At 36.3% G+C, this 24,708-nt stretch overlaps 1 protein-coding gene across 3 annotated transcripts in view; it reads right to left on the reverse strand.

Annotated features, from left to right (window-relative positions):
• Nucleotides 1-24,708, reverse strand: part of FLT1 (fms related receptor tyrosine kinase 1) — a 116,309-nt gene that overhangs the window by 71,048 nt on the left and 20,553 nt on the right. For all 3 annotated transcript variants that reach the window (XM_026708826.2, XM_087937207.1, XM_087937208.1), the window contains exons 5-10: nucleotides 19,374-19,536; nucleotides 19,147-19,283; nucleotides 17,856-18,030; nucleotides 16,400-16,517; nucleotides 9,950-10,119; nucleotides 9,086-9,242 (exon numbers count right to left, since the gene is read on the reverse strand). In XM_026708826.2, the coding sequence (XP_026564611.1) occupies nucleotides 9,086-9,242; nucleotides 9,950-10,119; nucleotides 16,400-16,517; nucleotides 17,856-18,030; nucleotides 19,147-19,283; nucleotides 19,374-19,536 (920 nt within the window). The remainder of the gene's footprint in view (nucleotides 1-9,085; nucleotides 9,243-9,949; nucleotides 10,120-16,399; nucleotides 16,518-17,855; nucleotides 18,031-19,146; nucleotides 19,284-19,373; nucleotides 19,537-24,708) is intronic.

Consider the following 24,708-nt stretch of genomic DNA (forward strand, 5'->3'; position numbering starts at 1 on the left):
GGATACAGTTTGTAATAAATCCCATTAATTGATTAATCTACTTTTAACAAGCAGCCTCACACTCAGATCGGCACAATGCATAAAATTAAACAGTCATTGAATTACATTGTTGTGCCATCCAAGGTGCTTAAAGATGGTACCAATTTTGCTTCCAATTCTTTAGCTGTGTTGGTCTTTATTCACAAGTAATTTAAGAAACAGGAAAAAGCAAAGATTGAAGAGGTAAGGATAAGGACAAGCCTGATAAAAATATTGGTTAAGCACTAGCAAAAAAATGAAGAAACTTTAAATGAAGCAATAAATATCAAATAGCTGGGAACATTGAATGCTATGAAACATAAATTATCCAATTTAAGCAAAATCAGCTGTTTCAATCAGACCAGAGGGGATTCTTCCAAAGTATAAATGGCAATAGGAAACAATCAAAAAGAAAACAAAAAGAAAACAATCCAGCTTTGAAAAGCTCTTTGGGACATGAGAAAGAAAAAGAAAATTCTGTATGAATAGAAAGAATCTGGAGATGAATTTAATAAAAATCAAATGGAAAAACTTTACTAATAACAATAGAAATAGTTAAAAATTGAGCTAAAAGGATTAAAAACAGGACATCTCCTGGAAGCTATCAACCACATGGCTTTTGACACAAATATTTGAACTTACATTCAATTATAGCAAAACATCTTAATGAAGTATTGCATAAAGGAGACATCAGCTAATAACTGGCAAAACGTATGTGATTCAAAAAGACCCAATGAAAGGGATAACACCAGGAAATGCAGGCCCTATAATCATCATGGTGAACCTATGGCACGCGTCCCGGAAGTGGCATGCAGAGCCATCTCTCTAGGCATGCCAGCTGTCACCCGTTGCTCTTCCAGTTTTGGGTATGCGCATGCGCGCTAGCTAGCTGGTCTTCCTGCATGCATGTGTGCCAGAAACCAGAAGACCAGCAGGCATGCAGTCGCTGGAAATTGGAACCTCAGCTTCCTGGCACGCACATGTGCACTGGGGAACCGCTCGCGTGCTCCTGTTTCAGCACTTGGTGCTGAAAATTTTCGCCAATACTGTCCTATAACATACTTGCTTGTATGTTTAAATACTAGCTTACTCACAGGCATAATAGCAGACAACATTCAAGATTAGTTAGAAGAAAATAGCATCCTCCCTGCTGAACAAAAAGAGTGGAAAAAGGAAAAACAAATTTTACCAAAGATCAACTTCTGACTGATAAAATGGTTCTAGAGAATTGCTGAAAAACCAATTTTAATATGGCCTGAATTGTTATAAAAAGGTGTCGGATTCATCACCATATAGTTGGATCATCAAATGTTTAGAAACACTGGTATCAGTAAAAATATTAGAAAAACTATACAGAGTGGTAGAAGACAGAGCTGGTAGTTAGAAATGAAAAATATGGGCTTATCAACCTTTGGAGAGGGATCTTCCAGGATGATTTATTATTTCTTTTATTATTTGTCATTGTCATGATCCTACATTCAGTGATTTTCAAGAAAACAAATCTTGGCTGTCAAACAGCAAAACAGGCTAATAAAATCTTGTGTTTACTTTCTATGGAAGATCTGAAGCTTTATGGAGAATCAGAAATCAAAATCCAATCTTTGCCAAATATATTGATAGAATTTTTAGCACAGCTATAGCAATGGAATTCAACCAAGGAATATGTTTTATAGTAGCAACAAAGAGGTGTAAAACAGTAATGGAATTGAAATGCCAAATGATCAACCATACAGAGCTATCATGATGAAGGATTATGAATATCAAATATCTGCAAATATATGACCATTGTATAGTTAGATAACATCAAATATGGACAATTTAAAAATGGGATTATTAAACAGAACATCCATCATTGCTAAAGACAAAATTGACTGGTGTAACACCAACCACACAATGCATTGCTGGAATTATTAACTGGACCCAAGGTGAACTGGACAGTTTGGACTGAAACAAGAAAAACGATGCCTATTCACTATGCATTACATCCCCATAGTGATTTTGATAAATTATATATGCCCCACGGGAATGGAAGCAGAGGTTTACTTCTGTTGAACAAACTGTCAAGGTAAAAAAGCATGGATTGGTTGATTATCTAAAACAAACAAACAAACAAAAGACAACTGATAAAAGTTAAAAATTGGAACTTATTAAATGAACAGGAAACAAAAAGTGAATATCAAAAAAAGTAATAAAAATACAAACAGAATGCTGGCAAGGAAATGAATCACATGGTCAATGTTTACAAAACCAATGTTTTGTAAACATTTATCCGGGGAAGCAGATAAAGTTAAAACCTGGCAATGGCAGAAACATTTAAAAAAGAAACCAAACCCTTGATTTTGTTTGTGCAAGAGCAAGCTATTTAAACTAATGCAATCAAGGCCAGTACTGAAAAATTATCAAATGATTCAAAGGGCAGATTGTGTAAAGAAGCAAACGAAACAATAGATCCTATTCTCAGCTCATACCAGAGGATTGCACAAATTGATGATAAACAATAGCATAGCACAGTATCCATAATGATTAACTGGAACATCTGGGGAAATTATCATATAACAGTCATGAAAAATTGGTAGGAATTTATAGTTGAAAAAGTAGCCAAATATGAGCAGGTTAAAATATTGTGGGATTTCCGAATACAGATTGATAAAGTTATGGCTAACAACACATATAACTGGTTGAAAAGAACGTGTGGGTAATTGATGTGGCAATACCAGTGGCAGTAGAATAGAAGATGAAAAAATTGGAGATCACAAAATATCAACATCTAAAAATCAAAAATCAAAGATTATGTCATAAACTAGCCATGGTTATCCGCATATATACTATGTCAATATATTTCAAGATCCTATGTTCTTGGGATGGTAGATATGCAAGAGGGCCAACGCTAGCTAAAGAACTGGCAACTGTGACTTCACAATATTTTGAACAGATAATAAGTATAAATATGTACGCTTATCAGACAGAACTCTGGAGAATATAGATAAGCAAACAATTCAACAACTAGAAAAAAATGTACAATAATCCATAAACTAACTGGCTGGAGTTAAAGAAGCCTAAGATTTAATGCCTGTTCACCCACTGGATTACTTTGTGAAACCAATTATCTTGGGTTTTTATATCTCCTAAATAAAATCTATCTTATACAAAATGCATTTATTAGTAATATATAGTGATAAATAAATATCTGAACATGGCTTATTGAAGATCCCGAAATCATCTGCTGATGAGGTCAAAGAACCACCAAGAGGTTGTGTCCTCTATGCCCCAGAAAGACCATTATGACAAAATAGAGAGCAATCTAGTCCCTCATGTAAGCATGAGAAGGTCAGCTACAGGGAAACTGAACTCCTGAATTAAAGACAGAATTAAATACAGAACTAACAATAGATACATTTGCTTTGTAGATAGAGCATTTGACATCCTCTGATTCATTTTCAGGAGGTTTTCAGTGAGAAAATGAATTTAGTAATTCATTCTGGAGAATAAATTTTTAAAAAACAAAACAAAAAGGGATAATTCAACCACAAGCAATTAGATCCAGTCTGCCTATCATGCATGATGTGTGTTCACTGAAATCAGCATTAATCATTTTTAGTTTAGTCCCTATCTTAAGCATATTTGGATGAGCACAGATCCAGAGCTGACTCACCAAAATACACTGAATGTTTTGAATTGTTTCAGAAAGACTTAATGCTGGGATATACAGTATATTCTCCAGTTGGATGAATGCCAAAAGGCAGAATGCTCTCGGCTAATGAGCAATTATGAGCAATGGGCAATAACTCTTTCTGCAATTTGTAGGAGATGGTCTGCAGTGGGGAAACAGTTCAAGGTGCTAAGGACAGATTAGTTATTTCACCTGAACTTTCACTTCATAATTTTAAAATCCCAAAGATGTATTGTTGTTAAGCAGAATTTTGGATTCATGAATTAGGGAGCCATTTCATCTGGTGAAATTTCATAAGCATTGGCTATAAAAGAAGGAAAAATAAAATAAATGCATGGAAGTATGAGAATCCATGTTATCCCATACCTTTCTCTTTTCCTCTATTTTTTTGTCTTTACCTCTGAACAATCAACTAATAACTCATTCCCTGAGCATTTTCAATTTCTTTATTTAGATTTTTTGTGGGGAGGGGGTCATTCTGCATGTTCTGATGTCTTTGTTTATTTATTTATTTAATAAAGTGATATGCTGCCTTTGTCACATTTTGAGATGACTGTACAGGTTCTTGCGTTATATGTATGAATGGCACCATTTAGCCATTACCTTTGCACTTCAGAACTAGAGATGCTGCCATTTTTATCCAATCCAACATCAAATTAGATCTGCAGGGTCATATTAGGTTTGTTGCCTTTCAATAGAATAAGGATTTCCAAATAACGTAATTTCCATGAGGATCGCTGTACAATTGATTCTTTCACACAGACATCTTTCTCATCAACAGCAGCATCAGCCAGGAAGGCCTACATGAAAATTTACCTCAGGTCACCACAATAAACATGATGACTACTTGAGGTGATACCTCGATTGTTAGCCTAGAAATAATACTGTTAAATGTTTTAAAAATGGCTAGTTTGAATTTTGGAAACATAAGATTTCCTGAGAATGAAACAGGAAGAGTAATTTATAAACTTGCTGACTATGAGAGGCCATGTAAAAAATGACATGAAGGAACAGTCAATCTTTCCCAGCTTAAGGGAATCAGGTCTAAGGATAGTCTGACACTCCTGGACAGCTGAAATAGCCAATTTAGACAGCTCCACAATGGGATTGCAACTGATCGGATCAATAAAGACACTGATCAATGGGGACTATGGCATTCAGAGAATCAAGAGCCAACACATTTGATTCTAAAACAGTGCTTTAAAGAAATAACTGTTCCTGAGGACTTCCGGTTTGAAGGGCTTCAGCGACAGACAGAAATCCATGATCGTGTGCGGTTTCTGTCTGGGCTCATCGCTGGAGCGCCCCAAGCCGGTTGGTTTCGGGGCTAAGCCACCCCGTAGAGGTGGTGAAGAGGGAGGAGATGCCAGCAGGGTCAAGGAGAGCCGCATCTCTCCTCCTCAGCTGGCCATTATTCCCTTTCCCGAAGGCGGTTGCAGCGGTGGTCAGAAATGGCCACCACAAAGAAGAACTCAACCGGAAAAGAATGTGCAGGAGGAAGATAAGAAGTGAAAGTTTTGGCTGACTGGGTTAAATTGTAAAAGCAACAACCAAGGTACCCTGAAATTTAAACTTACAAAAAATAACATCGCTTCCAAAGAAGAGTTGGAAGCAGCGAAGGAAAGTGAAAAGGGAAAGGTTTGGCTTTTTTTTTCTTCTCTCTCCTTCCCTATACTGACAACTAAGAGACTTAAATAAGAAATCGGAAAAATCCGCTTTGACATCAATAGGCAATTAAGCTGAAAATAAAACAAAATGTCAAAGGGATAATAAAGATTTCTGGACATTAAAAACGTTCTTTTTCATAAGCAGGAAGGGAGAGAAAAAGAATAAGGGCAGGATCTGGAAGAGGGAGGAGACTGCCTGGAATTAAAAAGAATTTAAAGTAAAACTTCAACAAGACTTCTAAAAGATAAATTTTGACTGAAACTTTGTAATTAAATAGTAACCCCAGGAAGAGAAAGTGGAAAAAAAAGAGCAAAAAAGAAACAGCTTGCGTGTATTTGGATTATTTGGTGATCTTTGGATTTTTGGTTATTATATTTTGAATGACTAAAATCAATCAGGTGGTTGTTTAAAAATTTATACAATGGCACCACTTCTGGATGAATTGAAAACGGAACTTAAAAAGTACAAAGAAGATGCACAAGAAGGGAAGGGTTCTTTTGGCTTCGTTTTTCAATTCTTAGAAATGGAGATTTGGAACTATGAGAAACAACAAGAAAAGACTGCAGAACAAGAAGACTGGGACAAAGAAGAAGCAGATGCCAGATTAGGGCAGGGGCAGGTGGGTGGGCCCAACTAATTGCCGGAACTACCAGTTCACCCAAACTGGTCTGTACTGGCTGAATCCCACCTGTCCTTATCTATTCCAATGTTAAAGTCATGTTTCACCTTAATGCACATCGTTTTGCTGTAAATGTTATCTAAGGCATTTGCTGACCATTCTGTTAGCAGTACAGCCAGCTTAACATCAATTGCTCACTTTAGCTGGTATAGGCCGGTCTCTTTTCTTTCTTCTGGCCAACATATTTTACTTTGGACAAAGAGGACAGTATCTTTCAAACCAGCCTCAATAGCAGCTGTCCAGGGGTGGCAAAAGTGAGGAGAAAGCGTACATGGTGAAGAAGTGGAAAAGAGAGTTATTTTTTTTCTCTGCTACTGATACCGTGAAAGAACTTTCCCTACTTTGGTCAGCTACTATTTAGGCTGATTTTGAAGGCAACCTTAATGTTCTTTTGGAATAGCATTCTTTTGGTGTAAGCTGCTGAATGTCAACTGGATGACAACAGCATAGAAAAAAAATTAAATAAATTAAAAGCTGATATAAGCCGTTCTTCAATCTCCTTAATGGTGAGATGCTGTCAGTTTGGACTGGTTCAGATGAACTGGTAGTTCCAACAATCAGCTGGACCTGCCCACCCGCTCCTGCCCTATCCTGTCCTTTATTTTCTGCTTTGTAGCTCATCTCAATAATGCGGCACAGCTGATTTCCTCCCCCCTTGCTGTTCTACTTACCGTTGCTGACTTGGAAGGTAAGCAGCTGAGCTTCTAAATGCTCCAATTTTAGCGCTGCGTGCAAGCACCTTATGCATGTGCTCAGCGAACCAGTTGTTCAACCAGCAGCATCCCACCGCCGAATCTCCTTCTTTGAGGTTAATAGTGTCGGATAACTGCACTCAAAGCAATTTACTTTATACTCTAGCTACATTAATGAATATATGTTCAGGGAGTGTTTCTCCTCTGAGTAATGTTTGATGAGAAGGCAGAGAAACAAAATCAGGTGATTCTGCCAATCCGTCTTCTTGATGAATCAAGGCTTTATGTGGTAGGCATAAGGACAGCAGCATTTACCACTATGGTACCTATCAGTGGTGGGATTCAAAAAATTTTTACTACCAGTTCTGTGGGCATGGCTAGGTAGCCATGTGAGTGGGTGGGTATGGCTTTTTTGCAGCACCCCCTATGCTCCATTTTGGGGCCTTCTGGGCCTCAGAGAAGCCTCTTGGGGGAGCGTTTTTGCTCCCAGGAAGTTTTCCTGGTGCCCAGGAAGGCAAAAAATGGAGTGCAGGGGGCGGAGGAGGGACTGTGCCCCCTTGTCTCAATTTTTTGCCTTTCTGGGCATCAGGGACCTGGGTGAAGCAGTAAGACAGAGAGGGGAATCCTGGCACAGCTGATCATAGGAAGAGCTGATTGTCAGGAGGGAAAAGAAAGAAATACCTTAAGGAGCGACTGGGCAGGGAAGAACCCAGTCAGCGATGTCGGGCATGCATGTGATGTTGTGCATGCATGATAAGGACTGACTGGGCAGTTTTTTGAGTTCTCATTCAAGAGTGAAATGAATGAGTGAGTCCATATATTAAATGAGTGTCTGTGAGTATATTAAATGAAACCATTTAAAGCCTTGTTGGGCTACTTTAAAATAAAACCCAGTCAAAGAATGTCCTATCCCACTCAGAAGAGTATGGGTGTATGAATATAGAGATTTTATTGTCTCAGAGACTGCACACTGTCTTATAAATTCTTCAACTGTAGAGCAAATTTCAAAGAATTAGTTGGGTTGGACTTTTTTCAGTCTCTTGCATAACCAACTTTCTTCACTTCCACAATGGAACCACATGTTTCCACCCATACGTCTGTCATTGCTCAATACTCCTTCATTAATGTTTTTCTGCTGAAATATGGACCATTTCCTTGGAATTCATTATTTAGCTATCGCATGGCCCTTCCCTTTCTGTTGTTTATAGAAATTAATACCCCCATACTTTTCTTAGTAGGAAATAAAGTGGTATATTTTAATCATAGTGGGTGACCGAATGTTTGTGGCTTTTCAAGCTAATTCTTTTTCCTTTAATCATACCAATAGAAAGGAAGAGGAGAATAACCACAGCTCTGAGAGCACAACTCTTTTCATGAAAAGATTCTGAGTTCAATATTTGAGCATGGTAAGGAACACTGCTTTTAACTGCAAAATCAATATTATATTTAAGGAAGAATGGTCTGATTCACAATGATACTCATGTCTGGTCCATAACACTAAAAGGCTATAATTTATTTGTGTGGAACAAATCCAAGAGAAAAAAATAGATAGGTAGATAATAGAAAGACAGATGGATAGAACAATCTTTTGAAAAGGCATGCAACAAAGGATTTAAATTATCCCTATGTCTTTTGGGAATCTAACTCTGCCAAGACTCAGAGATCCAAAATATTATTGTCCTCTCTTCCTGACAACTCTATTTGTCAAAAGGTGAAAGAAATTACATGGAGTCTCCTATCCTGTACATAATCCCTATCAACAGGCAAGAATCAGATGAAGTATTAAAGATGGCATCATGAGGGAAAGTGATAATATAATATTGAATATAAGCTATCTGAAAGAAGAATAAAGCTTGCATACTGAACTTCAGATAGTGATGAACTTCAAAAGTTTTTCAAATTACAGTTCTGTCACTCTGACATGTATGTATGGTAAGATATTCAAACCAATCATTAAGCAACATATTTATAAGCATTGTATAGACATGCTGCAATTTTAGGGTAAAAAGCAGAGCTTGTTTAATTTCTTTGCATCCCAACCATGTCTTTAGATAACCTGCCTGAGGAACAAAACCAGTGACGCTGATGAAGTTTATCTAATGGGTAACAAAATATCAGCAAGCAAACAACCAGGCTCAGAAATCAAACTCCATGGTAAAACCAGATTTTGCATCATCAAGGCATCCCACCTCTTCCTCTATGACTCATGATACCAACATAATTAATTTAAAACATTTTTTAATATTAGGACATCATAAATACCTTAAGTTGAGTTGACAATTGCATGGAGAAGACTTTTAATGAAAACATAGAAGGGCAATGATAGAGTATTGGAAACGAGGTTCAAAAATGATCTACCTTGTTCTGGAATGGTTCTGTTGACATGGTTGCCAGGTCCACTTTATCACAGGTTGAGGAATACCATAAACAATGCATGTTAAAATTTGCTTGGTTCCTAGTTGATAGAGAGTAGGACCAGGAATTGATGACACTTTTTCATAAATCTGAGGTTTCACTGTTAACAAACAAGAACAGGAGTAAACTGAAATCTTACTCTAAAATAAAATGGAAAGAATTACGATTTCAAAAGAAAAACTAAGACTTTGGCCTCTTCCACACACAGTGTGTTGACATCATTGCTGCCTATATGTGTCTCTACAATGCAACTTCCAACGGCCTTGGAAAATCAGAATCCGTTTGTTCTCAGTTTTGCAATGCTTGTTCTGTAGCTACAGTTGTAGGGACTTCCAACCTGTCTTAACTACTTCCTCTAGAATTTCCTCCTTCTCTCCAGAATCCAAGTGGTGGGGTCCTTCTGCCCTATCTTTCTCCAGCAAACAAAAAATTACACTCCTCATCTGACAGTGACTAGGTTATTCCCCCCCACTTCTTTTTGTAAGAAGCCAATGAAATGAGATGAAGAGGGAAGATAAAAAGAGGGGGCGTTGGCTGCAGGCAGAGCTGCTTGGCTCAAACAACCCATTTGCATGGATGCATAGGACATAAGTTAATCAGCTGGTGACACAAAAGTTGAGCATAGAAATGCCATTTTTTAAAGACACTAATACCCTTGTCAGAATGATTTTAGCATGACAATGTGATCTCTGGTAACGGAAACTTTTTTAGAATATTTATGTTTAGTCAGAATTCAAGATAACTTAATTTTCAATTAAGCATGTACAGGATTTCAGCTTACTATCATTGATAGTAATGTGGACTCACCATTTATTCTGAGTGTTATTGTTGAATTTTTTTGTAGGTTCCACTTCCGGGTGCTCAACATTATAGTGTAGTTTCCTGCATCTTCTTCAGCAACATGCTTTATAATGAGTGAGAAACGTTTAATTTTATATCTGGCACACATTTCAGCAGCAGGTAACCCATCCTTCAACCTGTGAAAATTGAACAATCAAATCCATAATTGCTTATGATGTCACTACATATGTTACTTATGTAATATGTAAACATTTCATAGAAAACAAGCAGAGCACATTTTTATGGATCAAGGGCCAAGCTTATTCTTTAAGTAGCATGCTAGAAGCACACTTTGTAGTTAAGGCCAGTATGAAGAAATGGGAACAGCAAGTATAAAAACTGAAATTGATATCATTTAAATTACATTAATGTGGTTAATATGATTATTCTTCAATTGTGTCTTTACTAATTTCCCATTTACACCCATGAAAAATGATAACCTTTCAGGCTTTGAATAATGTCTAGGGGATCTAAATCCAAGTCTTCGGAGGACCAGACTCAGGCCTGGTGTGTAACTCAGATGTGAGACATTGAGGGCGGGAGGAACAAATTATATTACAAAACTTTATAAATGTTTAAAAAGCTAATTACTGGTCAATTTAGTGGATTTATTCAAAATCCATGTGGATTGAATTGAATAATCATATTAACCACATTAACGTAATTACATATTTCTGTATTCTTACTCATGTTTATACTTATACCTATTATTTTGTGAGCAATTGACCAATCAAATAAATAAAATAAATATTATATGAAGAATGTGTAGTTGCTAATGATCTTCATTTTAGCCATTTCATTCCTACTCAAATATTAATTGTTAAAAGAAATGTGCAGTGTTTGAAGTGTTCATGAAATGATATGTTGGACATTCCTTTTATTAAATATCGTTAGGGAATACATGGATACAGAAAAAAGTGACAGGAGTTCACTACAAAAAGGAGTTCACTACAACCACAAGTATCCTGGAGTGCGTGGAATTCCTCCTGTTTTAGTTCTTTACAAAAAATTCCAAACTTAAAAATTTTAGGGAACATCAGAACATTTGAACTGTTTTAATACTATCTTAAATCTACAAAGCTAATAATTTTACTAGCAATAATTTGAAACTGAAAAAAAATATCCCAAGTATTTGAAACATCATTTTTAAAATCAGCATGACATTTAAATGATTCTGTGTTATGTCTTTACAACTTCTCAATGATCATGAAGCTTTATTATATTGGATGTAGTTGTTTGGACTAAATGATCACCCAGAATCAATAATTGATTCTTTTGAAAGTCAGTCTAAGTGGCTAAACCCCATGACAGATCACTCTGAAAAAAGAGTTTCTTTGTCCTCTGGTATCATTCAATTACTATAATGACTGCTATGGTTCTCAGAGGCTGACTTAAAGAAAGAAATGGTATGCTTTAATAAAAACAAAAACAGGTTATTGCCCCCTCCCTTTGCAAACCAGCCATAGAGGATAAGTAGGATATAGGCAAGTGTGAGATTTGGGGATCTAATATCACAAGTATATGCACAATGAAGCACACAATTGTAAAATGCTAATAAATGCTGATTTGCCAAAATTTCCAACATTATTTTTTTTTAAAAAAACTATGATTTAATTTTAGATGTTATAAAAGATTAATTAATAATAATGTTTAATATACCTGTGCTAATGTCTGCTTGTTATTTTAATTTAATAAACATTATTTTATTGATTATTTATTTTGTGGTATTTCCATTCAATCTATTTGATCAGCTAATAAAACTGACATAAAAAGAGAGGAGAGAAAACTAAAAAATAATAGTACACAAAAAAAATTGACAATTGACCATGTCAGTTGACCTTTGATCAGGAAATTATGGCCAAAGACCTGAGGCTTGGTTGCTATCAGAAGTCTACCTGTGGTGAAATGCATCCTCTAAAAGCAGAGATTCCATAGGGGGTAGATCTTTTCCAACTGCTAGGGACACATAACTTTTCCTGGTATTTTAAAATTTGACCAGGCTAGTGACAGTGAAATAGTCACACTTTAAGTCGTTAAACTGTATCTGATAAACAATTGGCTGGTCTTTCAGTAGAAGAATCGTATGATCCTTACATCTTCCAATACAAACAGCCTAGTGGCTACATTTTCCCATCAACAGCAACTTGCAAGAATTTTTTTTCCAGACTGGTTCTTGGAAGAATAGATTGTGGTAGTTGAGAAGGTAAGAAGCAATTACCAGGTTGAGTTAGTCCAGTTAAACCACTAACTGTGATTGAACAAATGTACTTCTCATAATAGCTGCCTCCTTTAAATCCATTGACAAATGAGGCCAAATAGCATTCCCAAGGAGTGGGCCTGCATCCAACTCTTTCCCAGCTTCTATTTTTTCTTTAGAAATGCGATTGTTTCAAAACCCAAGCTTTAGAGCACATATTAAATTTGGCTGCAAGTATGGTGAACTAATGCCACACATGCATGTAGGGAACTGTTTTCCTAATCAGTCTTGTAGCAATGCTTTTGTGAAACGCTAATGAATTCAGGAATAGCTCCTGCCATTTAGAATGATTTGAATGAAAACAAAAGCAAAATTGAGATCAAAATTGATACCATTGTTTCACAGGCAAGTAATACAAAAACACTCCTTAAATAATATGTTCATGACCCAAGAAAATCTCAGGTCAATTAGAAGTATAGAAGTTGTATGCAAAGTGTAGAAAAACAATGGGTTTGCAGAAAACAAGCATTTCCCTGTTTGGGCCAAATTATAAGACATCTTACTGTGATGGAATAGGGATGGGGATGGGAGTAATTCTTCCTCTCTATGCCACTTTTTTAGAGCACATCTGCCCAAGATATTAACCTCTAATAATACTTCAACAGTAAAGCCAACAACATGACTTAACTGCCTTGATACTCTAAGCAAACACGATTTAGAAAAATATTGTCTTGTCCTCATGAATCTATCTATATGCATACATATTTGTGTGTACTTCTAAGGTTTATGACCTTAGAAGTACACACAAACCTTCTATTAGATCATTAACCAATAGACCATTAGTTTCTAAAATGTTTGAGACAAACTTAATTTCTGGTAACCTCATGGATGGCAACATGTTGTTCAAATAATAACAACACATTAATTATTGCCTTTTTTCTACTTCCAGGGTGTTTTGCAATTTCTGAACCCCATAGTTCTAGTATTTTTTCACCAAGTGCTAAGATCATGTCATAGCTGTACTAGAGAAAAAGATGTGAATGAAGTCTTCATTGAAATAATATATAGATTAATAAATTGGGGAAATTCCCTTATATGCAAATACTATGGCTTTAAGTACTTGTCACATAATTTTAAAGTTGTCTTGAGCAAAAGAAGCCATATATTGAAAGATCTTGAGTACAAAACACAAAAACAAAACTTTGATATTTTTTTTTAAATCTAAAATAAGAACTTGATATTTTACAGGTGTGTGTTAGTGAGTGTGCAAGTGTTTGATATTTTGATTTCGGGTAGTTCATCGAAGCAATGAACTTGCATTTGGGCAAGTGGAAGACAGGAGGGATCAGCATTTCCATGGCCCATGAGGTCCATGGGGTCACGAAGAATCAGACATGACTTAGAGACTGAAGAACAACATAGGCAAATTTGCCTTCCTGTCTCCCTCTGTGCACTGACATATTCATTCCTCACTGCCTTACGATTAGGGGCCCTTTAAGTACAGTAACTGATTATTTTAACACAATGATTCAGAGCAATTGCTGATCAACTGAGCAGGAAGCAAGTAAAAGCGTAGGCAGCTGGAGTCATACAGTGCAATAAAATCAGAAGGTTTGTGACCTCAACAAAAAGACAAAGAAAGGCAAAACATGGAGGCCTGATTCAGAACCTTTTTGAGACTGTAAATGTCCACGGGCAGAATATTCATCTGAGATTGCATTTATACTTTTTCTCATGCCGTCTATAGGTCAATGTAATTTTGCTTTCCAGAAGTCAGACAAGAAACATTGTTATAATTGTTCTGTTTGCATTTTAATTGAATATTTTTATTGTTCTGAGTGAATTATTGTCATGTTCAGTACTTTAATTGTCTGCATGCCTAGACAATTACCTTCATTGGCACACCCTTGCCAGGAAGAAAAAAAAATCAACAAACAGACCATAGCAGAACTATTGCTGAAAGTTTCCCAATTTTTAATTTCATGTGGCTACTGTTATCCTGTTATCACTAATCCAAAAACTGCAAGTTGATAAAGGACTATATTACACCCACCTGGAAAATGTGGGCACTTCTAAATATGAACTTAAATATGTACTATAAAGCTTAAAATAAGTATGGGGACCTCACTAGGTAAAGGTAAAGGTTCCCCTTGCACATACGTGCTAGTCGTTTCTGGCTCTAGGGGGTGGTGCTCATCTCCATTACAAAACCAAAGAGCCAGCGCTGCCCGAAGACATCTTTGTGGTCATGTGGCCGGCATGAATAAACACGGAAGGCGCATGGAATACTGTTACCTTCCCACCAAAGTGATCCCTATTTTTTTACTTGCATTTGACATGCTTTTGAACTAGGTTGGCAGAAGCTAGGACAAGTAATGGGAACTCGCTCCATTACGGGGAGCTAAGGATTTGAACCGCCAAACTGCCGACCTTTCTGATCGACAAGCTCGGTGTCTTAGCCACCGAGCCACCTATAGGGGAACTCACTACATACAGAGAGAGTCACATGCGCCAATTTTCTCACTGAAAGGGAAAAGGAAGGAAGTTCCTATTGTATCACAAGGGAGTAACACCCTTTTTATCTTGCTAATGAATGGATCTGAACCAAAAACCACAAGAATTTGTAATTTCAATTACTGCAAATATAATTTATATAACTTAATAAGCATCTCAGAATTAGGCCACAGTTAAAAGAACTTCCTTTCTCACTGGACAGCACATACCCTTTAAAATATTCACACTTTATTATGAAGAAAGAAAATATCAGAATGAAAATGTCAGTGACGAAACTTAGAATTCATTTCTGTATTACATTTATGAGTGTTCATACGTCTGTTGAATTGTGAGGGAGGAAAATAAGAAGTCCTATTAAAAGAGGAGTTGACAGATCCATGGAGGATAAAGTTAACAAGGGCTTTTAAGCCTTATGATAAAACATAATGAAGTACAAGTTGTTTCCCTGTTTGAGGCAAAGCAGAAACTATGCCTTCCACTCAACCAAGTATATACTATTCAAAGCCTAGTTATCTTCATACATATAACAGAAAATCGTCTTCTGAACTCTAGTCATTTGCTACACTTCTACTATATCCTCAACTTGCAACCCCTGCTAGCTGCTTTATTTTATATAATGGTAAAATTGGCTCTGACTATCTGCAGAACCATTGTATTGACTGTCAGTTGCTTGAAACAATAACAGTCGATTGACTGGCCTTGTATATCCTCCTCATAGTCTTTGTAGGGTTATTTGATGACCAGCAGTAGAAACTGGAAGTAAAACTTTTTAAGTGTTTGCTTTGATTTGGTTTCCTCTTTATTAAAGCTCCATCCTTTGAACCTCCCCAATTTAGTCTCATAACAATTATTAAATGTGGATGTCTTGAAAGTTACATATTGTCCCAGAATATATCATTTTTATTTGAATCAATAGATATACACCCTATGACTTTGGTCTTGCAATGTAACCCATAAAGGAATCAAGCATGTTCTCTTCATTTTTCCTCAGTCTGTTGTATTTCAACAACAAACCCACATACTACAGCTATCCCATTTCTTATATATGAAAGGATTTTTTGTGAGTATTGTATGTGTAGGAAATGAACATTTTAATTACTAGTACTTTAAAAAATTATTTATATTTATTTTTCATTCTTTCTCCATATTCTGTCGGCTACACACATATTTAAAAATATTTTACATAGTTCCAAACTTGTATGAAATGTGACTTCCAATCACAATTCAAACATTAGTGTAGTTTTTGACCCAATAAAAATTGTGCACTCCTGTCTAATGCACAAGTAACTCTCTGAAAAAAATACAGGCACTGTTCTTGGCAATATTTTTCTTCTTCAAAATCTTCTAACAACATTTTTATTTTCATGAAGAGTTTAAATACAAGATAAAACTATCAATCCAATTTGAAAATGGATCTATTAAAATTAATGTGTAATATTTATTCCTCGAATATTAAATATGTGACAGAATACTGCAGTATCCTTCCTGATCAAATATGCCAAATTTCTTTTACTGCAAGACATTAATCACAATAAAATGAACACAGTCATCTCACAGATTCTTAAATAGTGAAAATTAAAGCAAATATTTCAAGTCTATTTCGGGACATCTTTATTTAATATCATTTTTTACTTAGAGGTGGGAAAATAGGTTATCTTGTCAAATAAATGGTTTCTTTCTCTAGGTAGAAGTAACTGTAATCATACCATACAACCTCTGGTGTAGGAAATGCTTTCACTTTCATAGAAAGTCGATAGGACTTCTTGCCAGACATAACATCCAGCATGTTTTTTTGTCGATGTTGCAAAGTGATAAATGCTTTATCTTTAAAGACAAGAAAAAAAGAGGGGGAAAATCATGTTTGAAAGATATCAATATGGATGAATATTTCAAGCATGACATAAGCAATATGATTTGCACACAAAAGACTATATGAAGGACTGTCAATATCAGTAGGAATAGTTTTGCATGTAAAGAACAACATAACCCCTCAAAGCCCTCAAAGATGATCTCATTAGTCATCCAATAAAATCAGAACTCCCCTGAGTTCTAATATTACTTTCAACATAAAAACAATGCAAACCATAAGATACATTAATAAGTAGCATGAACATACTGGTTCTAATGAGAACATAAGAAAGCCACCCTTTTGTGGAGTTAAAATTAAAGCTTCATTTAAAATACTGATGCCATGAGAAAGAAACTCACCACAGGTAGTTCTTGACTTACAACCACAACCGAGCCCAAAATTTATGCCGTTAAGTAAATTTTGCCTCATTTTATGACATTTCTTGCCTCAGCTTTTAAGGGAATCACGGCAGTTGATCAGTTAGTAACCCAGTTGCTAAGTGAAACTGGCTTCCCCATTGACTTTGCTTGTCAGAAGGACACAAAAGCTTATCACATGATCTTGAGACACACCAGCCATCATCTGAATTTTGACCACATGATCATGTGGGGATGCTTCAAAGGTCATAACTCATTTTTTAAATGCCATTGTAACTTTGAACAGTCACTAAATGAACTGTTGTAAGTCAAGGACTACCTGTACATAGAAACATTGTTCTGGAAATTCCCTTATTTATTTAATCAATGTTTAGTCAAACCTATTCCACAACTGTGATTCAGTGTAATAAATAGCACAACTTAGTGGCACATGGACAAACCCTTGTAAAAAGCACAAAATCGTAACAATACATCACTTAACTTCGAGACTGCAATCTTGGCTTTGGTGTCAAGCATCAAAAGACTTTTGTTGTTGCAACTATTATCATATCTCAGCTTGCCAACAAACTATGGAGGGAGGGAGATAGAAAATGGCCCAGGCATCAAGATGTTGGTGTGAGAAAAAGGACTTTTCGGAAGGTGTTTACAGAAGCCAAAAAAGATTTCCCCACAACAATATCCAGAGGCTGTATTGGACAATGTGACCTGAGCTAATGGGAGAGGGTGGTGGAATTTGAACCTTAACTATAGGGGTTAGCGCAGGATAGCTCTAGATCTGGTTTTGCCTTCAAATTTGCCAAAGTGGTATTCTCAATAAAGTTTGCATACAGAGATTGGATTGTTTCAGTTGTGCTTGCTTTGGTTGGGTTTGTCAGTCAGAACCTTGACGTTTGGAGTATAAATGTCTGACATTAACATACACAAATTATATCTTACCATAAATAAAAACTGTTACACTATCTGATTTGAGTGACGGCCCGCTCTTAACATTGCAGATGTATTGGCCTTTATCTATACCATGGACTTTATCGACAACAAGGATGCTATAGAATAGGTTGGGCTCATCTTTTCTTTGTTGAATGCTTCTACTAATGGTGGCTCTTTTGCTTGCCTAGATAGGGAGAAAAAAAAAGTGACACAGGTCTTATTACTATCAACAATTGCTATTTGGAATTTATATAGTGGTCACAATTTACCATGCAACTCCAGATTAGACTTCATGCTTTTTTAAATGCAGTTTTTAGATAAATAGTCATAAAAACACTGTATTGGAAAGTAAGAACTGAAGATCATTTAGAACCTGCTATTTTAGAATTATTTTACAGGGATCACAGACCAAGTTTTTCTATGACTATAGAAATGCATATTATATATATATAGCACATTGTATTGTATAATTATATATAATCCTATGAGACAAATTTCTATGCTAAAAATTATTAACCATCCTTCAACATGTAATCAGGCAAATTAGTTTGGACTGTGATCTGCATTAAGACTTATGTGGTTCACTCAATGTGTAGAATCAAGTGTGTAGAACCAAGAAAAACAAGGGATCTGCCAGTAATACTGTGTACAGTATGTATGCAAATGGAAAGTGGAAGTTTTATCAGAAAAGCGAAATGATTAGTAGACCTTTTATAATATACTCTTAAATATTGGTTGACTAGGACAAACCTCAAGTAGGTTTGAATTTTCCCATACATTAACCTTATTAAGATCCAATGGCAAATTGATAAGTTTTTCTTGGAAATCAGGGAGATATTTGTACATGGCTGAATATGCTAAAAATGTGGTGAAGATAAGCTCAGTAACCATATTTTATCTTTGATGAAGTGATTTGCTCAGAGTCCAATTGAAATTTTGAATAAATTAACTAGTTTCTTTCTGAAACTGAGTTGGAAGCCTACTTTGAGGAAGTCTATTATGACATAAAACCCTTTGACATTGTGTAATAAGTATTACTAATCACGACACCTAAGAAATTTCCAAGTTTTAAAGTTTTAAAAATAAATGTTATTATGAAATATGCACAATGAATTTATGTATATATTGTGTAGTCTTGCTCATTCAATGATGCAACATGAAAAGTATGTTTTCCAACACAACATGGAAAATAAAACAAATCATACTACAAAATTCAGCAGAATGACAACAAATGAGTACATTTATTTAGTTAACATTTTTAACATTTTCATTAGTATTTGAAAAAGGAAAAAGTACACACCTCACCAGGATAAGTCCATGTGATTTGCACTCTGGTGTTCCAGGCTGCGGTGATACTACAGTTGAGAACAAGACTTTGTCCTTTGAATAACTTCACTGGTTTTGAATCATTCACTTGGACACTAATGATTTCATTGTCTATGAAAGACAAAAAAAGCAAAATGAACTGGATGATTGCTTAGTTAAACAGATAGACAGAAAAACTGAGATGTATAGAAAAGTACTCACTTATCCTATATGTCAGGTATTTGGTGCTATATTCATGACCATCAATAGTAGTTTCACAGCTAAGAAGCCCTATGAATGTATAAGTTGCTTTTGGAATTATGAAGCCTTTTGTGTTATCCCAGATGACTGTTTTCCCATCAGGGACAATGTTTTCTCCTGGTATCTAAAATGAAATAAATACATTATTTCCCCCACTATTTTCTTAAGTACTTATTAATCCTAGAAGTAATAAATGCTTTATTTAATAACATTTTATGACAAAGAACCTCAGGGAATTATAAAACATGTCTCATCTATTGCAGACAACTGCATTTCTGCGGTTTATGAAAAGGGCACTTGATTGGGGACATCTGGAACTTGTACTATTTTCCTTCAAACAGCTCCACTTCATGCACCCCAGCTTAGAGAGAAATCCAAAACACAAGTTTTCTGACTTGCCAGACTCTGGATTTGTTGAGGTACTGCAATTAATAGATTAATTAATTAATGCAATTAATAGAGCTTGATAGAACAGTGCCAGGTAAATTGAGGGTCTTTTCTGTTTGTTTCACACACACACACACACACACGAAGCTCTGGGTAGAAGCAGATGTAAATTGGGTGACCGATTTAAAGCAGAGAGAGAAAGTGCACTGATTGGCTTGTAACACAGGTGTTGACTAGCATGGCAAAGCAATGATTGACTAAAGATGGTCAGTTAAAAAGCCATGATCGACTCATTTGGGGGCCATAGATGATGAGAATGACTTGGGGGCTACAGCTGGGAATGATTTGCAGTTGTGATTTTCAAATATATTAGAATGATTTGCAGTTGGCATGGACAGTCATATTGCAATGGTCAGTAAATCATCTAAGTATGACACAGAAGATTTTTGAAAAATCTTTTGGTCTCTTAATACGGGAAAATCTTGGTTTAAAAACTGACTATTTCATGTTCCACCACACCAAATTTTGTTATTCGTCATGGTGCAAAAGCCCATGGGACTTTCCAAGCAAAATTGCCCTCTTCTTAATTTCCTATTGACAAATATGGATTGTGCTAAGTATTTAGTAAGAAGTGGTTTCCCTTTTCTTAGCAAACACATCATATACTGTACATAATAGCAAATTTGCTTCTGAGTCAGGTGTTGAGGTATTTCTTAATCAGTGGTGGGATTCTTTTTTTTTTATTATCGGTTCTGCGATAAAGGAAAGGATACTGTAAAACCTCCAGTTAAAGGTGGTATTTGTCAGTTCTCCAAACTATTCAAAATTTCCACTACCAGTTCTCCAGAACTGGTCAGAACCTGCTGAATACCACCTCTGTTCTTAATGCAATGGCAGACCTTTCCAAGAAAGACAAAACAAACCAACCAACATGGGTATTCGGGCCAAAAATGTTTTTTTTTTTTCATTTGAAGGGCAAACTTCTAAGTGGGGTGCATAATAGCCACATCTGTAATGTTAGAGCCCACTGGAAAAACCCAGTGAGGACTACAATTAGATTATAAACAGTTGGCAATAAATAAAATAAAATATAGCAGCAGGACATATTTTAGTGGTCAAGGGCTTCACTTAATGACCCTGTGGGAAGGGACAGACAATGAGGGTTAATGATGGGACAACACCACAAATATGTCTGCAATTTTGTTTTTTATTCTTTCCTAACAAACGGAAGAAACAACTTATGTAAAGGGGTCAAGACTCTACCATCTGTGTATTAGTCTATCAACATGAATAATCTCTAAAAACTGAACAAAACAGGATCACATTCAACATTGGAGACAAGCTGGCAAAACAAAGATCAACAGTTGTAAAGAGAAAGATCCCTTCTAGACCCCCAGTACAATGCTCTAGGAGAGGTAGCTGGACAGCATCTTGCAGTACTACAGGTTGCTTCATTTTAAACCAATGTTTCTCAACTTTAGCAACTTGAAAGATGTGCGGACTAACTCCCAGAATTCCTCAGCCAACTTGCTGGCTGGAGAATTCTGGGAATTGAAGTGCACCCATCTTAGAGTTGATAAGGTTGAGAAACACTGTTCTAAATCTTCTCCTCATGATCTGCTGACTCAGAGTAGATAATATTCAGGTTGCCCTGATCTTGCAACATGAGAAGAAAGCAGGGAAACAAGGAATAAAGTGTATGCAACACTTTATTCTATCACACAGAACAAAAAGGAAAAGGGGCTAGAAAGAATTCCAAAAGTCATACACTGCATTTTTTTCTTGTTGTTATTTTTCCATCTCTGTTGGTTTCTAAATGTTCCAAAGCTAAAAAACAAAATAAAATCTGCATCTTCTATCATACGCTCACATTCATGATGATCAAACTCGTGTGTGTGTGTGTGTGTGTGTGTGTGTGTGTGTGTGTAGATAGATATAGATATAGATATGCCATACATATTGTTCCACATACAAACCACAATCTATGAATGCAGCATTAGATACATTTGAAATTCAGTCCATCTGTTTAGAGAACTTCAAAGCAATTGTGAGAAAAATGATCTCCAACAATTTCTCAAAAGCAAAACTCTCCCATAGTTGTGATAGTAGCATAGCTATTGAAAAAAGAGATATTTCATCTTGCTGTGGAAATCAGTGCGTAGGAAGCTAGGGAGTCTGGAGGGATGGTGTAATGAACACATGAATCCACCCTGAACGAACACTGCATGTCCAAAAACAATTTTGTTTTTCCGACCCTGAGACGCATGATTTCTAGAAGGGGTTACTAATCCTTGTCCTTTACACAATCTTCTTCCTCTTTGCTTCTGTGCATTATTGTTAAATAAGTAAAAGAGTACTACTCCATCCCATTGGTTTTCCCAAACATGCTTTTTCAGAAGGCAACGGGACTTTCTTGTTTTTCCTTGAAGTAGTTTCACTTCTCATCCAAGAAGCCTCTTCAGTTCTGATTGAATGGTGGGGGAAGGATTTATATTTCTTGCAGTCATCTGATCATTAGCATTCTTTTGGAGAATCATTGAGGCTACTTAGACTTTTATTTGTGCCCTCAGGTTTCACCTGAATAGTGCAAATGGATGTGGAACAGAGGTGGTATTCAGTAGGGTCTGACCAGTTCTGGAGAACCGGTAGTGGAAATTTTGAGTAGTTCGGAGAACCGGCAAATCCCACCTCTGACTGGAGATTTTACAGAATCTTTCCCCTGCTGTGCCCACCAAGCCATGCCCACCAAGCCACGTCCACAGAACCGGTAGTAAAAAAAAATTGAATCCCACCACTGGTGTGGAACCATCACAGATAAACCTCCAAGTGGCCTCAACGACTCTCCAAAAGAGTGCTAGCAACCAGATAACTGCAAGGAATATAAATCCTTCCAACTTCTCACCATTCAATCAGAACTGAAGAAGCTTCTTGGATGAGAAGTGAAACTACTTCAAGGAAAAACAAAGAAAGTACAGTTGCCTTTTGAAAAAGCCCCTTTGGGACAACCATGATGTGAATGACTGAGAATCTCTGTAGACATCCCATTAAGTTTCTTCACAATTCAGGCTGCTTTTGAAATATATTTTGAAAGTAAATTCTCTTCCATTAAACTGAAAGAAAAACTGATTTGAGGGGGAACTATACCGGGAGAATCCCTTTGTCCAGCATTGTTTAAAACAATATCAGTTATTTCCAATTCTAAAGGTCTGAGCAGGATAAAATGTAGTTTGTCTGAAAGAGGAACACTTTTTCAGCAACATGCAAAATTGAGTTAAGGACTCTGGCATCAGGTACTGTATTACCATGCAACATCACACTTATGGGGCCATGAATCCCCCACAATACTGTAGGAACATATACAAATGATCATTTTTGGTGACTTTAAGATACGGAACTCCATTGAGAAATTCCTAACCCTTGGTGGGGGGTAGTTTGTTTGTTTGTTTGTTTGTTTGTTGACAAGATTAGCAGTTGGTCACATTAGCTGAGGTATCACTGTCCTTTAGAATGAAACTTTTGGTCTTTAGAATAAACTTTGATCTAGTGATTAAGGTGCTGGTAGAAACCACCCAAGGCATGAAAACCAGCTGGAAGACTTTGGGCCGGTCCCTTTCTCTCAGCCCAACTCTCCTCACATCTCCTTCACAGACTGACAGACGCTTCAAACTATCAGCCTGCCTTCTGCCTGTATTCTATTATCATGGATTACCGGGACTGGACTGCACAGGAAGGCCCCTCCCTTCACTTTCTGCCATTTGCTTAGACAGTGATATGTTTTAACAGAATGAACAGCAGTCACAGCTCATATCACAGTAGCATATACTCCTTTATCTTTGCAGAATCTGCTAGGAAGGCATAATAACTATTGAAATAATGGGAGGAGTGTGCCTTACAATACACACATTGCCTGTTATTTTATAACCTGCTGGCTGAGATTCTGGAGTAGCTTGAACGCTGGAGATTATATTGTAGTTCCTGCTGCCAAATAGAAACGTGACTCTTTTGTTCTTTGAACTGATTTGTCATTGTATATGTAGATGCTGACAATAAGCTGTATGCCCATTGATTCAGGAGATTCTGTCCGCCATTAAGTAAGTTTATGCCTAACTTACAAAAGCAAAGGAATAAAAGAGTAAGTCTTTATTTTGTAATGCCTTTGCTGGCAATGTAACTGAAACCATGACCGCAAGTGGCTGAACAGGAATTTAGTTTTCATGATTTTCGTATGCAGTTAAGAGAAAGATTTAAAGTAGACAATCGTACATTTGGAACTGAACAGCAAAAGATAGAATTTCATGTTGAATTATGTACAAATAATGAACATGAAATTGCTAAAATGTATAAACTGTTGCTAAAATTTGAAATAGATAAAATGATCTAAGAACTTCAATTATAACATATTGTTGGAATATAATAGTGGGAAAACGTGGCTGAAAAAAAATTGAAATTCACCCTATGTTACAATTTCAAAGAGAAATTTTATAAAATGATATACCATTGGTATATGACTCTGGAAAAAATATGTAGAATGAATAAAGTTTTTCACCAGATGTCATGCAAGACAAGACAGGTGGCGAAATGGAAGGCACTCCAATGACAATCAGGGAGAAATATAAAATATCATCAAAAGACAGATTTAGAACACATGATTTGTACCCAAACTAGTTAACACACAGGGTTTGTGTGTGTTTCAATTATGCAAACCAAGTTACTGTATTATGCAAGACACACACACACCGCTTTTCTACATGCCTTGTGACAATGCACCCCCCCCACAAAAGGACCAAAACTTGTGACACACAGTTGTAGTGCTATTACGTTCTTCATGAAACCAGCAATAATCTTTAGAGACTGTGATAAAGACTAAGCAAGTGTTCCATAGTTTTGTCTCAGGTATTACTTCCTCTTT

This window comes from Pseudonaja textilis, chromosome 7 (genome assembly GCF_049901715.1).
Source record: "Pseudonaja textilis isolate UNSWEBS1 chromosome 7, rPseTex1.2, whole genome shotgun sequence".
Taxonomy (NCBI): Eukaryota; Metazoa; Chordata; class Lepidosauria; order Squamata; family Elapidae; genus Pseudonaja; species Pseudonaja textilis.